Here is a 13,716-nt window from a genome sequence, read left to right on the forward strand (position 1 = left end):
AACATGATAAAGTGTTATGCAGTTGTGTTAACAGTTTATAACAGGATAATAATTCAACCACAGGTTAGACAACCTAGGAAAAAATAAGCAAAAACTATGGGCACTCAGCAGAAAGGCAGATGATCAACAAGCACCACAAGATGCAGAGCCTGGCTCCAACACAGGCCAGAACGCAAATCCAAACCAAGGACACCAGTTGCGCCCCCTGGGTTTACAGAATGTCTGAGGCTGGTGATTTGCAGGTAACAGGTGCCTAGGCACTGTGGGGACGGCGTACACTGCTATGCTGTTTGGAAGCAGCCTGGAAATGGCTGTCAAGAGTGTAAGTCCACCCAGCAGCAACAGCACATCCAGTGCTCAGATTTTGATTTCTGAAACTATTCCCTCCTTAAAAGAAACCAGAACTCAAAGGAATGACTGTTCTGGAAAAATACCAGATACCTCTAAAACATCTTGTGACGCTAGAAGGTAAGAAATGCTCAAAAAGAGTAACTGGACACATTAAAAGGAGATAGAAGCCAGCTGGCCAAGCATGAGGAAATTTGAGCAACAAAATAAATAACAATGACAATACATTATAACCTAGAAAAGAAGAACCCACACGTCCCTACTGATAATAAACTGTGAAGACCAACAGAAAATTCTTCCTTAGAGGAGAATGCCAACTAACGAAAGTTGAAGGAAGATCTTTTTGTAAATAGTACAAGCCGTCATAGATTCAGGCAAGTGTCAGTGGATATTATAACTACTGGGTGAAAGTTTGAAGAGGAAAATGTATTTACAGGTTCAAATATCTTCCCCAGGTCATTATTTACAAAGGGAAAAATGGTACTTTTTTTTTTTTTTGTGGTACTAGGGATTGAACACAGGCTTCACACTTGCTAAGCAAGCACTCTATCATTGAGTTATGTCCCCAGCTCTTTTAATTTTGACAGTGTCTTGCTAATTTTTGCCCAGGTTGGCCTTGAACTTGCCATCCTCTTGCCTCAGCCTCCAGAGTCACTGGGATTACAGGTGTGTGCCATCTAGCCCAGATGAAGCTGAAGAACAGTCCGTGACACTAGAAACCTGGTGCACACCACCGTAACCAAATGAGCAAAGTTAACATTATGACTAACGAGACAAATTGCCACCATGTGCCTCCAGGTCCCATAAGCGGAGGCCAGGGTATGGCTTCCCCAGCATCCCTGCCAAGGGAGAATAACCTGAATTCAGTCATGAGGTAAAAGAGCACAAGTTCAACGACAGGACAGTTTATCAAACCACCTTCCTGGACTCTTCTTCCCAATGTCAATGTCACAAAGTCCAAGGGGGGCTGAGGAATGGATGCAAAAGATTAAAATAAAGGGGACCTGCCATCTAAAGTGATGCATGGTAATGTCTCTTGAGGCATTCACAGGAATTTTCAATACTGTTTCTGTGACTTGTCTTTAAGCTCGAAAGTATTTCAAAACAAATTAAAAAAAACAGAAAAATAAACTCCATGAGTTGAAAGTAGCTTTAACAGACCAGACACCATTCCCCAGCAATTCTACCTTGGGACCTGACCTATGGCGGGACATATGTGCAGACTGCTGTACAGATGCTGCCTATGTCTAATTATGGAAAAACTACCTGGATTCACAACTCACTCCTTTTAACAAATTTCCTTATTTTTTAACACGAAAAAAGAAGAATCTTTCATGTATGTTCTAGAAACAAGCAATGATTTTTTTTTTTTTTAATTTGGTGTTAAGGAAGGTTGCCATAGCTGACACTATTGATAAATAATATAACCATTAAAAATTATTTCCAAAAGAAGGCTGGGGTGAAGCTCAGTGGCACAGTGATTGCTTAGCATGTATGACATCCTGGGTTCATCCCCAGTAGCCCCTGCCCTGCATTATTTCAAAAAGAACCACATGCAATGGGGTATGTCTGTAATCCTGGTGATTCAGGAGCCTGAGGCAGGAGGAGCACAAAGTTCAAGGTCAGCCTAAGCAACTCAGTGAGGCTGTCTCAATTTAAAAAATAATAGGGGCTGTGGATGTGGCTCAGTGGTAGAGCGCACGCCTGATGCGCCATGTAAGGCTCTGGGTTCGATCCTCAGAACTGCATAAGAATAAACAAACAAACAAAAAGGTATTGTGTCCATCTACAACTAAAAAATAAATAAATAAAATTAAAAAAAAAAAAAAAGATTAAAAAAAATAAAATGCAAATTAAACAATTTAATGTAAATAACTGAACCTTTTAAACAGGGTGTGTCCCACAATCCCCTTCTACCAGGTCCCAGCCTCAGCTCACCCAACTTCATCTTCTTGAGTGTGGAGTCCGAGTCATCTCGGGGCCGCTTGCGGGCATCCTTGCTGCTGGGCATGTTGCGGGCAATCTCAGCCTGAGGTGTGCCCAGGTCCACTAGCAGGGTGGTGATTTGGGCCTGGAACTCCAAGGAGGCTGGGTGCTTCAGCACACTCAACAGGTGCAACTTGAGGTTCTTGCGCACACTGCTCACCTGCGATTTGGCCAGCGTTGGGGGGAGGTTGGCTGTGAGAAGAAAGGCAGGAGCTTGGCCTGTGGACAGATCTCCAGGAGTCCTGCTAGTCTCAAGGCCCAGCTCCAAACTTGGCCAGTGGTCTTGCAGGTGACTCCTAGGAAAGTGCTGTGCCCTGCGATCTAGCGTGTGGCTTTCCCCTTACACACTGATGCATAAAACCCTTGAGAGGCCTCCATTAATACTAGTCCCTTTGACAGAGGAAAACACAACCTCCACTTTATTAAACATAAAGTCTCAGGTCCCTCCTTCTCTGGTCTCCATTCCAAATCCTTCCCCTGTGTAGGGCTATAAGTGCCACCTTCACTTCCACAAACTCCCCTTCTGACACCTGTTGGTCACCTTGATGAACCAGTCTCCCCTGCTCCAGTGCAAAAGAGGATGCCTGTAATTTTGCCTGCCCAGTATCCACTGTCCCTTCCTCAGCCAACAACACTCCCATTCCTCTTTGAGGAGACCACCTCGTCTCCATCCTCCATCCAAGGGTGAGTGAGAACTGGGGCCACTGAGAACACTGCATTCCCCTGGTTACTGTGATTGGTTCAGAGATAGGCTCGTAATTTCTGCTCAGCCAATCAGAAACAATGAGCACCGGTCCTTGGACTTTTGCTGGAATGATGGGTAAGGGGACACTCTGTTTCCCTGGCGGTTGCTAAGTGGTTGGAACGGAAGCCTGAAGCTATGGGGTACCTTCTTCGCTACCCCAAGGAAAGACCCAGAGAAGGAAATCAACATGGAGAAGATAAGAGACAAAAGATGGAGAGGGACTAATCCATGATCTGCACATACTCGTGATTCAAGCCCAGACTTTCAAGTTTTTATCTGTGTAGAAAAGCAGAGAAAATATTCTCCATTTCTATGCACCCAACAACAAACATTTTGCTGGTTTTAGAACATCTCGCCTCCCTTTTTGGAGGACAGAGGGAAAGGCTAGAATAGACATTATGTCATTTCGCTTGCAGTTTGGGTTTCTTTTTTTTTTTTCAATTTGGCAGTGCTGGGGATCCAGTTACTCAGTGCCCTACTAATAAGTGACATCCCTAGTCCTTACAATCAGTTTGGAACCAGGTTTCTGCCGGATGCTAAAGATTCCTAATACTGAGACCCCCTCTCCGTGCCCAAGCTGGCTACAGCGACTAGCTAGCTCACATCTCCTGAGGCAAGGGCAGTGTGACCAGTGGGGAGGTGAGGAGGGGCTCAACTTACCATGCAGGGTTTCATAGGCCTGGATCACCTCAGACATGAACATGGGTCTTTGGCGGGCGATGTTGGCGAGGGAGCCCAGCGCAGTGGTCAGGTTGATGGAGGAGATGGCAGGGTGCACCATGAACTTGAGCAGCTGCTCCAAGGCTGCCTTGCCCTCTTCCCACAGCACATCTGAGGAAAAGGAGAAAACTGTTAGCAGGGTTCCCTCTCCCAGCCCTTTGAAGAGAGAACCTCCTGGGATTTAAAGGAAGTCTGGGTCCTGATACTCAGATGTCCAGATAGCAGGAGAAAGAAAATTTAGAGTCATGGGTGTTCCACCACTGAGCTACACCCCCAGCCTTATTTTTATTTTATTTTATTTTTAAAATACTGAGATAGGATCTTGCTAAATTGCCCAGGCTGTCCTCAAACTTATAATCCTCCTGCCTTAGCCTCCTGAACAGTTGGGCACCACCACGTCTGGCCTATGAGACAATTATTAAGAATAAAAATTAAGTTTTGAGAATGTTAAAAGCATAGGATTGGAAGAGCAGAAGACTAGAAATAATTTTAAATATCCATCCATAGGAAACTGATTGCAAGAACTACATTGTTGTTGGGCACAGTGGCACATGACTGTAATCCTAGTGGCTCAGGAGGCTGAGGCAGGAGGGAGGATCCTGAGTTCAAGGCCAGCCTCAGCAATTTAGTGAGGCTCTAGGTAAGTTTGCAAGACCCTGCCTCAAAATAAAAAATAAGCTGGCACAGTGGCAAACACCTATAATCCCAGAGGCTCGGGAGGTTGAGGCAGGAGGATCTTGAGTCCAAATTCAGCCTTGGCAACAACAGTGAGGTGCTATGTGACTCAGTGAGACCCTGTCTCTAAATAAAATACAAAATAAGGGCCTAGTGCCCCTGAGTTCAATCCCTGGTACCCTCCCCAACTGCCCCCCCCAAAAAAAATAAGGGTTGGGGCTATAGCTCAGTGGTAGCGCACTTGCTTAGCCATGTGTGATACTCAGCACCACATAGTAAGTAAATAAAATAAAGGTACTGTATCCAATTATAACTAAAAAATAAAAAAGGGCTGGAGATGTGGCTCAGTGGTTAGTCAATCCTTAGTACCTCTCCCAAAGAGAACTATACTGTCAAATTTTGAATATATACATATACATATGTAAACAAAGAGTTCAAGTTTCTTGTAGGACCACTGTCCTTAATCCAGTCCCTAATACTTAATGCTTAAAAGTTTGGTAGGTGAACGCAATGAATTCCATATTATTTGAAATAGTGAATAAAAAACAATGTAAATGTTGATGACAGAGAACTGCTTGTCATAACATGAGGTCACCACACCATAGAATATTGGGGAGCATGTGAACGTGGTTTTGGTAGGGAAGGATGTCACTCATATTGTTTAAAGAAGTTGTTAAATGAAACACAGAATAGTAACACTGATGGAATGCTCTGATGCCAGTCATACTATCTTACCAAATCTCATACCTCGAACCTAAAGTAGATGCCATAATAATGGTCCCCAGTTTAGCAACAAGGAAAAAGGCTCAAAGAAAGAAAGAATAAGTCATTTGCGCAAGGGAAGAGCTGAGATTCAAAACACAAGCCATGACACTCTAATGTCTTTCAGTAGAAAATATGAAGCATGGTCTTGCTTTTGCAAAGCAAAAAGCAAACAAACACAGCAGACATGGCGTCCACGGAAGTGGTCTGGGAGGAAGCCACACTCTTCCCAGGGAGGCTGTTCCTCCACACCTCCTGTCTGCATTGCTTGCCACCTACAGCACAGGTATGTACTACTTTTATAATTCGATTAAGAAAACCATGGGGGCTGGGGCTGTGGCTCAGTGGTGGAGTGCTCGCCTAGCATGTATGAGGCACTGAGCTGGATTCTTAGCACCACATAAAAATAAAGGTACTGTGTCCACCTACAACTAAAACAAAATATTAAAAAAAAAGAAAACCATGAAACAACTGGCATTTATTAGCTTGCATTCTCACAGAACCTCACTACAAGCCTGTGCAAGACAGGAAAGGACAGTTCAGAGGAGCAACTTGCTCAGTCACACAAACATGTGGCGAAGTCAGGACTGAAGCCGAGTCTCAGGACTTTCAGCTGCTGCATTATGTTGTTTCAGAAATTAAAGCAAAGGCAAGGGGTTGGGGCTGGGGCTGAGTGGCATGTGTGAGGCACTGGGTTCCATCCTCAGCACCACAAAAAAATAAATGAATAAAACAAAGGTACTGTGTCCATGTACTAAAAACAAACAAACAAACAAAAAACCCAAAAACCTCATTAAAACAAAGGCAAAGGGAGGTGGGAAGGGCGCCAGTGTGCACGAGGGCAGCAGAGGACGGGCGCCACTCACTGTACTGGATGTAAGGGTGGTCTCGAGGGATGCGGTCCAGACTGATGTCATGCTCCTGGCGTCGGGGTACCTCTGAGTCAGCCATGCGGGGTGACAGGGTGACAATGAGGCCCTCCACAAACTTGATGGCGTGGGTCCGTATTCCATCATTGTCAGAGTCTAGCAGTAAGATGATGTCTCCAGCCATGGCAGACACCATGTCCCAACAGGCTTCCTGGAGATCACTGATGACACGTGACTTCACCATCCACTGCCAGGGGCCAGGGAGAGATGGAAGAAAAAGACAGAGAGGGACAACACATCAATCACCAGCAACCTGCATTACTCCTAGAGACCTGTGAATGACAAGAATATTCATCCAGTTAACAGTTACTGAGTTCCAACTGTTCCCAGCTCAGTGTCGGGTGATGCTGAGGACAGGACCCTGTCTGGTCCTGCACGGGTATGATTCATGGCGATAACCCAGTGATGGTCTGGAATCCTACGGAAAACAAAAGGAGTAGCAACGCTGACCTCAGGGTAGCAGTGGTTAAGTGGCTTCATTCATTTCATGGACACCAGTGAACAGTATGCTAGTGTGTCCTCTCCACATCCCAGCCCCGAATCAATGTTCGTGTGACTCTTCCATCTGTGCCTGGCTCCCTCACTGAGTTGAGTACTGTGGAGGCACTTGAGGAGTATTTGGTCACTCCTGTGACCCTACATTATTTAGCACAGGGATGGGCAGGTAGGAGGTGCTTGGGGAATGTTTGCTTAATGAATAAATGAATGGATCGGTAGAAATAAGGATGGGTTCATGGCAATTTCCTGACCCAATAGACAACATCAGATCCCCTTGTCGTCTGGTCCCACAGACCAACAGCACACTTTGACCATAAAGAATGTGGTCTGGGGCTGGGGAGATAGCTCAGTCGGTAGAGTGCTTGCCTTGTAAGCATAAGGCCCTGGGTTCGATCCCCAGCACCGCAAAAAAAAAAAAAAAAAAAAAAAAAAAAAAAAAAAAAGAATGTGGTCTGAACCTGGTTTGAAGCTCAAAAGATTAGCCTATAATGAGACTGTCAGATGGGAAGCTGCTGGGTGGGGAGAGAGCTCTCACCTGCAGGGCCACCTTGTAGAGCTGGGTCATGGTGAGGATGGCCTTCTTCACCACATTCACATTCTCATCCCTCAAAAGCATGTTGAGATTTGCAATCAGTTTCAGCAGTAACTCAATGTCCCGTTTGCTGGAGGGCGGAGGAAAAGGGGCAAGGTAAAGGTGGTGTTAGGGCAGGTTGTGGGAACCTGGTATCCAGGCAGAAAAGGAACTCAGGGCCCATGTCTCAGGGAACAGGAATGGAAGGGGCTGGGTCAAGGACTACACCTGCTTTGTCTGCATCTAGCTTAGAACAATGCTCGACACCTCTGGTCTGAGCTGCCCCTGAACCCTCTATCTTGGTTGGTCCCACAATACCCTCTCCTTTACCCTCTTAAGGCCCTGCTTTTCACATGAAAGCAACAGAGAAAGACAACTGTGTGAATGTGGCTTTATCCTACTTCGGGTAAAAATTGCAACAATTAAGTGCTTAGAACCTGACCCCTGGAAAGCATTTGCTAAATACCAACCATCCATGTAACTTAAATCACTTCCTTTTATACAATCATTAGCTTTGTTTATTTAAGTGGGGACCCTATCCTACTTCTGAGTAACAGCAGGGTCACCTTTGTTAACATAAAGAACAAAAGGCTTCAAACAACTGGTCAATAAAGGAATTTAAGGCCAACCATTAATGCTCAGCCCATACATATAATTCTTACAGTACACATTACAATGTAAAATTAAATGTTAATCAAATCAGTATTAAAAAAAAAAAAAAAAAAAAAAAAGAGACTCTCAGCTCCACAGAGGCAGGAGCCGTACCTGGTCGTGCTCACTGCTGGATTCCAACAGCCTGACACAAATGCCTGGCCCACAGCAAATGCATGGCACATACTTGCTGAACAATTAAATTTTTGTAAACTCAAAAATTTATAAATTCTCCCAGTAAAAGGGGAAACACAATTTGGGTTCTGGTGTCACATACAGGCTAAAATTCCAGTTGTGATAGAAGCCAGCTGTGACCTTAAGAAAACTCATTTCACCTCTCCAAACCTCAGTTTTCTGTTCAATTAAATGAGTCAAGTAACTGACCCAAAGTGTCATGCTGAGGATCAAGTGCTGAAGTAGGTCCAGCATCTAGAACAGTGCCTGGCAATCAGAAAACACTCATCTGGGCTATTTCATTTCCTTCTAGTCACAAAGCATCAAGTAAACACCTAATGATTCAATGAGTAAATGACTCAACTGCAACAAGTCGCTTTACCATTCAGAGTCTGCTTCCCTTTCCATAAGAAGAGGCAAAAATTAGGGAAAGACCTAATAGTGTGCAGGCAGAAGTATCCTGTGATTAGTTTTGATAAAATTCATTCACTTGTTCTACAAATACAGTCTCTGCTGGCTCCAACCCTGTTTCAGGCAGGTCCTGGAGATACAGCGTCCAATAAGACAGAAGTGTCAAGTCCTGTCCTTGTGAAGCTGATGTTTTTGTGGGCAAGGAAATTACTGAGGTAATTTCAACTGGTAAGGAACGCCACAAAGTGCAGCACAGGAGGAGTGCCAGAGGACAGGGAGCAGGAAGGGCTTTCTGAGAGAGACCCAGGGAAGAGCACACCATGTGGCCACCTGGGACCCAGGGTCCCTAGTGGGTACAGTGAGTGGACAGACTTAACACTCCCCAATGTTTTCTGAGGAGCAGAGAGGGAGATGGAGGGTGAGGAGGGAGATGGGGCCAGGTGAAGAGTTGGGCTTTAACCTCAGTGAGAGTGGGCCAGTGGGGTCCGAGAGCGGGTCTGGAAGCCGGGCAGTGATGACACCCGATTTCCATTTCAGCAGGGTCGCTCTAGGGAATGAGAGGGGTGCTTCCCCTGGGGGTTGGGGGGTGAGAGGCTATGGAACTAGATGCTACTGAACGGCTCACTTTCAGATGGTAAGGCCAGGTGTGAGGCGGTGCACCTGTAGTCCCAGCTACAGCAGAAACTGAGGCAGGTGAGTCGCTGAGCCCTGGAGTTCAAGGCCAGCCTGGAGAACAGTGAGACCCTGTCTCTTAAGAAAAATAGTAACTACAATAATATATTAAAATAGCTAAATTTTTGTTGTATGAATTTCATTTCAATTAAAAGAGGGGAAAAAAAAAAAAGAGTCAACCAGTAAACAGGAGCCAGAAAGGCGGCCAGTGAAGTCATCCGGGCAGTAGGGAACGGTAGCACGGCCTAGGGCAGAGGGAGTGGCTGAAAATGACCAGCTGCCGCGGCATGCACTCTGAAAGCAGGGGGACAGCCCCACTCATGATGGGAACGTGACGCGTGAGGTGCCTGAGGAATCATGGACGGCCCCCGAGGTGCCATCTTATCAGGTATTTGTTAGTGAATAAGCATACACGGGAGGGAGAATGCATCCAGGAAGCGGAGGGCAGGACCCCAGGGCAGGTGCCAGACTAATGCCAACAGGCTAATGCCACCAGGGATGCCCCCCACGCCGCCCATACCATGCCTCCTCGATGAAACCGATGACAAATTTTCGCACTTCTATCGACTTGTCTGCTTGGAAAGCGATGATCTCCTGCAATGTCAGAGAGAAGTCAGGAAGGTGGGCAGGGGCCAGCAGACCCCTCCCCTCACCCAGGCCCGTTCAGGTCGTCTCTCACATCCAGGAAGTTGTCCAGCAGTGTGGGGTCTTTGTTGATGATCAGCTCCTGGACCTGGAAAGAGATTGGGGCGGGAAGGAGGGTCATACCTACAAATCAGGATCCGATCGTTGTATACAGAAGTAGGGGGGAAACCAGTTCAATTCCCAGCTCTGCCATTCACTACCCAGAACCTGGGAAACTGGCCACCCCTCCTGAGCTTCAGTCAGCTACTCTGTAAAATGAGCCCTTAACCTTCAGCTCACAGGGCTGCTGGGAAGCTTCCGCAGGAGCCCACAAGGTGCAGCGCCTGGTAGGTAGGTGGTGAGGACGTGAGGCACAGGAGTTGAAGGAAGTGGGTGCCCAGGCTCGACCTTCCTGAGGTCTGGCCTGTCTCCCCTGACTGACAGCTCCCCCCACTCCACACTGCCACCATTCAGCAAGCATCCTAGGACCGTGAGAACCCATTTCCAAGGCCCTCACACCTGCCCTGCTCTTTAGATTAAGCCCTTCCCATGGATTTCCCAGTCCAGAGCTGCTGCAGGGCCTCGCTCCCGGGGTTTGAGGTACTGTGGGTAAGTGGCCCCACGATCATGCTGCTGTCAGCACTGGCTCTACCTCAGAAGTGGCACTGGTTCTCCAAGGTCACACTGAGCCAGAAGCAGAACTGAGGTTCTTACATAGGTAACCTGACCCCACAATCTCTGGACTTCAACCGCCTCCTGTTCTGCTCCACCCCAGCCCCCAAGCTCATGCCCTCCTCTGCCTTTTGCTCACCTCTGTGCCCTTGTCACCAGACCCTCTCCCTCTCACAGGTGTGCCTCTTGCCACTCCATCCTCCAGGGCTTGGCTCAGATGTCCCCTCTTCCAGAAGGTCCTTCCTGACCCCCACCCCCAGCCGTCCCTAGGCCAGGAGATTCCTGGGCTTCTCCGGGCCAGCCCTGACTACTCTGGCCACGATGGCCTGGTGACAGGCATGTCTTCCCCACCAGACTGAACCCTAGTAGAAAGGACAGGCAAAGACAAAGAGCAAAAGACCTGGGCTCAGAACTCGGGACTGCACCAGCTCAGCTAGACAGCAGCAGAGCAGTCTGCTGACCACATGGACTCTCGGTTCTGCTCTCTATGTGTAGTGACACCCCCACTCCGTGTGGGGCTTCGGAGAGAACTGAATGGGAGCGCGTGGCCCAGCAGAGCTCCTGGCAGGCGTCCGCGAGGGGAGCTCTACAGTTCTTGCTCCACAGGCTCCCAGCTCCCCACTCCTATCCTGCCCCACCAGGACCCTGCCCTCACCTGCTTGAGCACTGTGATCTTCGAGTCGTTGGTGATCAGTGCTGCCTGGTTCAGGAGATCCACCACCTGGAGGGAGGGGAGAGGCGGGATGAAGCTGGTTCTGCCGGTCCCTTGACACCCAGGGCATCACTGGGGGCGTGCCGACCAGAGGCCAGAACTGTGCCTGCCCACTTGCAGCCCTCTGCCGCACTCACCCTCTCTGAGGTGGTCATGCCATCAATGCCTGGCCCCTCCTCTTGTGTGAAAAACTGTGATGCCACACTCCGGCGGGTGACACTGTCCCCACTGCCACTTGCCATGGCTGCTGTCAGGTACTCTCTGTAAAAGAAGGGGTTGGCTTGAGCTCTAGGCCCTTGCACAAGGGTTGGTACAGACTCTCATCCCAATATAAAGGGCTTGACTGTCCTTCCCAGTCAGCCAGCCTTCCCCTCTCCCCCAGGGCTGGTCTCTCTGGCTCACGTATGTATGCACAGGTGTCATGTGGGGGAGGGCGGTCTCCCAGTCAGAAGGGGGACTCTAAGCCTCATGTCCAGCACTTTATCCCCAGCAGGCTGACCACAAACAAATGCTAAACGATGACTAAATGAACGTACAGCAGCCACCTCACTGACCTCTGCCTTCTGCCTCTCCATCTGGGCTGTACTCTGGACTGGACACCAGAGCAAACTTTCTAACACGGCTCTGAGGAACGGAGAGCCCAGCACACAGCAGGGACTCACCACATCAGAGAAGACTGCTGAGAGCCATCGTGCTTCAGTCAGTCTCTGGAGTTCTATGGGACTGTTCAGAAAAATGAGGGGAAGTCTGTAGCATCTTTCAAAGTCATGCTGCAAAACGTGAGATGATTTCATGTGGATAGCAATCACAGATATCTATCCACTTCAGTGCTATTTGCAATAGCAAAATGCGAGAAGCAAACCACGTGCTCTCACCTGGGGAGACTGGCTGAAAATAATGACCATCCACTCGCTTAATAAAAAGACTATGCAGCTCTAGAAAGGAACAAGAGAAAAAACAAAGGAAATGAGGAAAATCTCTGCACTGACAGAGGATGCACACATGATGTGAAAACCAACCCAGGGGAAGATGGGGCTTGCCAGGCCACTCTCCTTTCATCAAAGAAACAGAAGTATGTGTACACAGATGAAGAAAGAGAAACAAAATAGAAATTTGCTGGGCATGGTGGCACATACCTGTAGTCCCAGGTACTCTGGTACAGGAGGGTCACTCGAGCCCAGGAATTCAAGACCCACCTGGGCAACAGTGTGACCCGGTCTCAAAAAGAAACAACACATTGTCCCCAGTAGCCATTCCCAGCAGGTGTCTACTACATCCAAGAGATCCCCCTAACTTCCCTGTTGCCTGTTATGTCCATCTCTTTTTCAGTGAAAACCAAAGTCCCCACCAAGGTCTACGAGGTCCAAAGAGACAGGGCCTCTCCCACCTTTGTCCTCAACGTCCTGAGCATGCCACACACACCCCTTCCTTAAAGGCTTCATGTCTTTCCTTCCCAGCTGTTGCCACCAACCCCCTCATTTCCTTTAGGTCTCCACTCAAATGTCTCTGCAGAGAAACCTTTCCTGACCACCCTACTTCAAAGTCAACCCCCCACCTTTGTCACTTTATTTTGCTCCATGGCATTTATCACATGACATGTCAACAAGTTCTAAGAGGACAGAGACTTGTGGGTGTTTGCTCATCTCCCACATCCCCAGCCTGGAACAGTGCTTGACACCTAGTAGATGTTCAATAAATACCTGGGGGATGAATCGACATTCCTGCCAAAGGACCCCAATTGCTGGGCTCAGTATTTCTGTCCTTTGGCTCTAGAATACTTAAAAATTACAGCTAATATTTAAAGAACATTTACTACCTGCTGAGTGTAATTATTTAAAAAATTTAAAAAAATTTTTTTAGTTTTTGATGCACCTTTATTTTATTCAATTTATTTATATGTGAAGCTGAGGATGGAACCCAGTGCCTCACACATGCTAGGCAAGCACTCTACCACTGAGCTACAACCCCAGCCCTCCACCAAATTCTTTCATCAATTTCTCCTCCCTTTGCTTTTTGGTTTACCCATTAGTTGCTGTTTTTTAAATATATCTATATCTATCTATCTATCTATTATCTATCTATAGTCCCTCCCCACTTCCATATATATATATATATAGTCCCTCCCCACTTCCCAGGGCGATTGGCTCTACCCCCACCTTGGATACCAAAATCCATGGATTCTCAAGTCCCTTATATAAAATGGCACAGTATTTGCGTATAACCTACACCCATTCACTTATATACTTTAAATCATCTCCAGACTATTTATAATATGTGATGCAAGGTAAATGCTATGTAAATAGTTGAGTATGCCAAGAAAAAAGAAGTCTATGCATGTTCAGAACAGTTGCAACTTTTCCCCCCCAAATATTTTCAATTGGATCTTGGTTGAATCCACAGATGTGGGACCCAGGATAAAGGACCGACTGTATACTGTACAATAATCACTACTTTCCATGTTCTTTTCACTTAATGTATGTTGGAGACCATTCTAGCAATATATATTTTCCTCATTCCTTTTTCTTTTCTCCCATGTTCCCTTTTACAGTTGCGTAGTATTTTATTT

The 13,716-nt window shown here is 47.1% G+C and overlaps 1 protein-coding gene across 3 annotated transcripts in view; it reads right to left on the minus strand.

The window, feature by feature from the left end:
• Sympk (symplekin scaffold protein) overlaps positions 1–13,716 on the minus strand; it is a 33,895-nt gene that overhangs the window by 19,218 nt on the left and 961 nt on the right. For 2 of the 3 annotated variants that reach the window (XM_047528705.1, XM_047528704.1), the window contains exons 2-9: positions 11,288–11,411; positions 11,094–11,159; positions 9,822–9,875; positions 9,663–9,736; positions 7,199–7,325; positions 6,103–6,352; positions 3,740–3,910; positions 2,287–2,526 (exon numbers count right to left, since the gene is read on the minus strand). In XM_047528705.1, coding sequence (XP_047384661.1) covers positions 2,287–2,526; positions 3,740–3,910; positions 6,103–6,352; positions 7,199–7,325; positions 9,663–9,736; positions 9,822–9,875; positions 11,094–11,159; positions 11,288–11,392 — 1,087 coding nt within the window. In that variant the 5' untranslated portion in view covers positions 11,393–11,411. Of the gene's footprint in view, positions 1–2,286; positions 2,527–3,739; positions 3,911–6,102; positions 6,353–7,198; positions 7,326–9,662; positions 9,737–9,821; positions 9,876–11,093; positions 11,160–11,287; positions 11,412–12,025; positions 12,086–13,716 lie in introns of all 3 variants that reach the window. The other variant, XM_047528703.1, reaches the window with a different exon arrangement.

This window comes from Sciurus carolinensis, chromosome 16, assembly GCF_902686445.1.
Source record: "Sciurus carolinensis chromosome 16, mSciCar1.2, whole genome shotgun sequence".
NCBI lineage: Eukaryota > Metazoa > Chordata > Mammalia > Rodentia > Sciuridae > Sciurus > Sciurus carolinensis.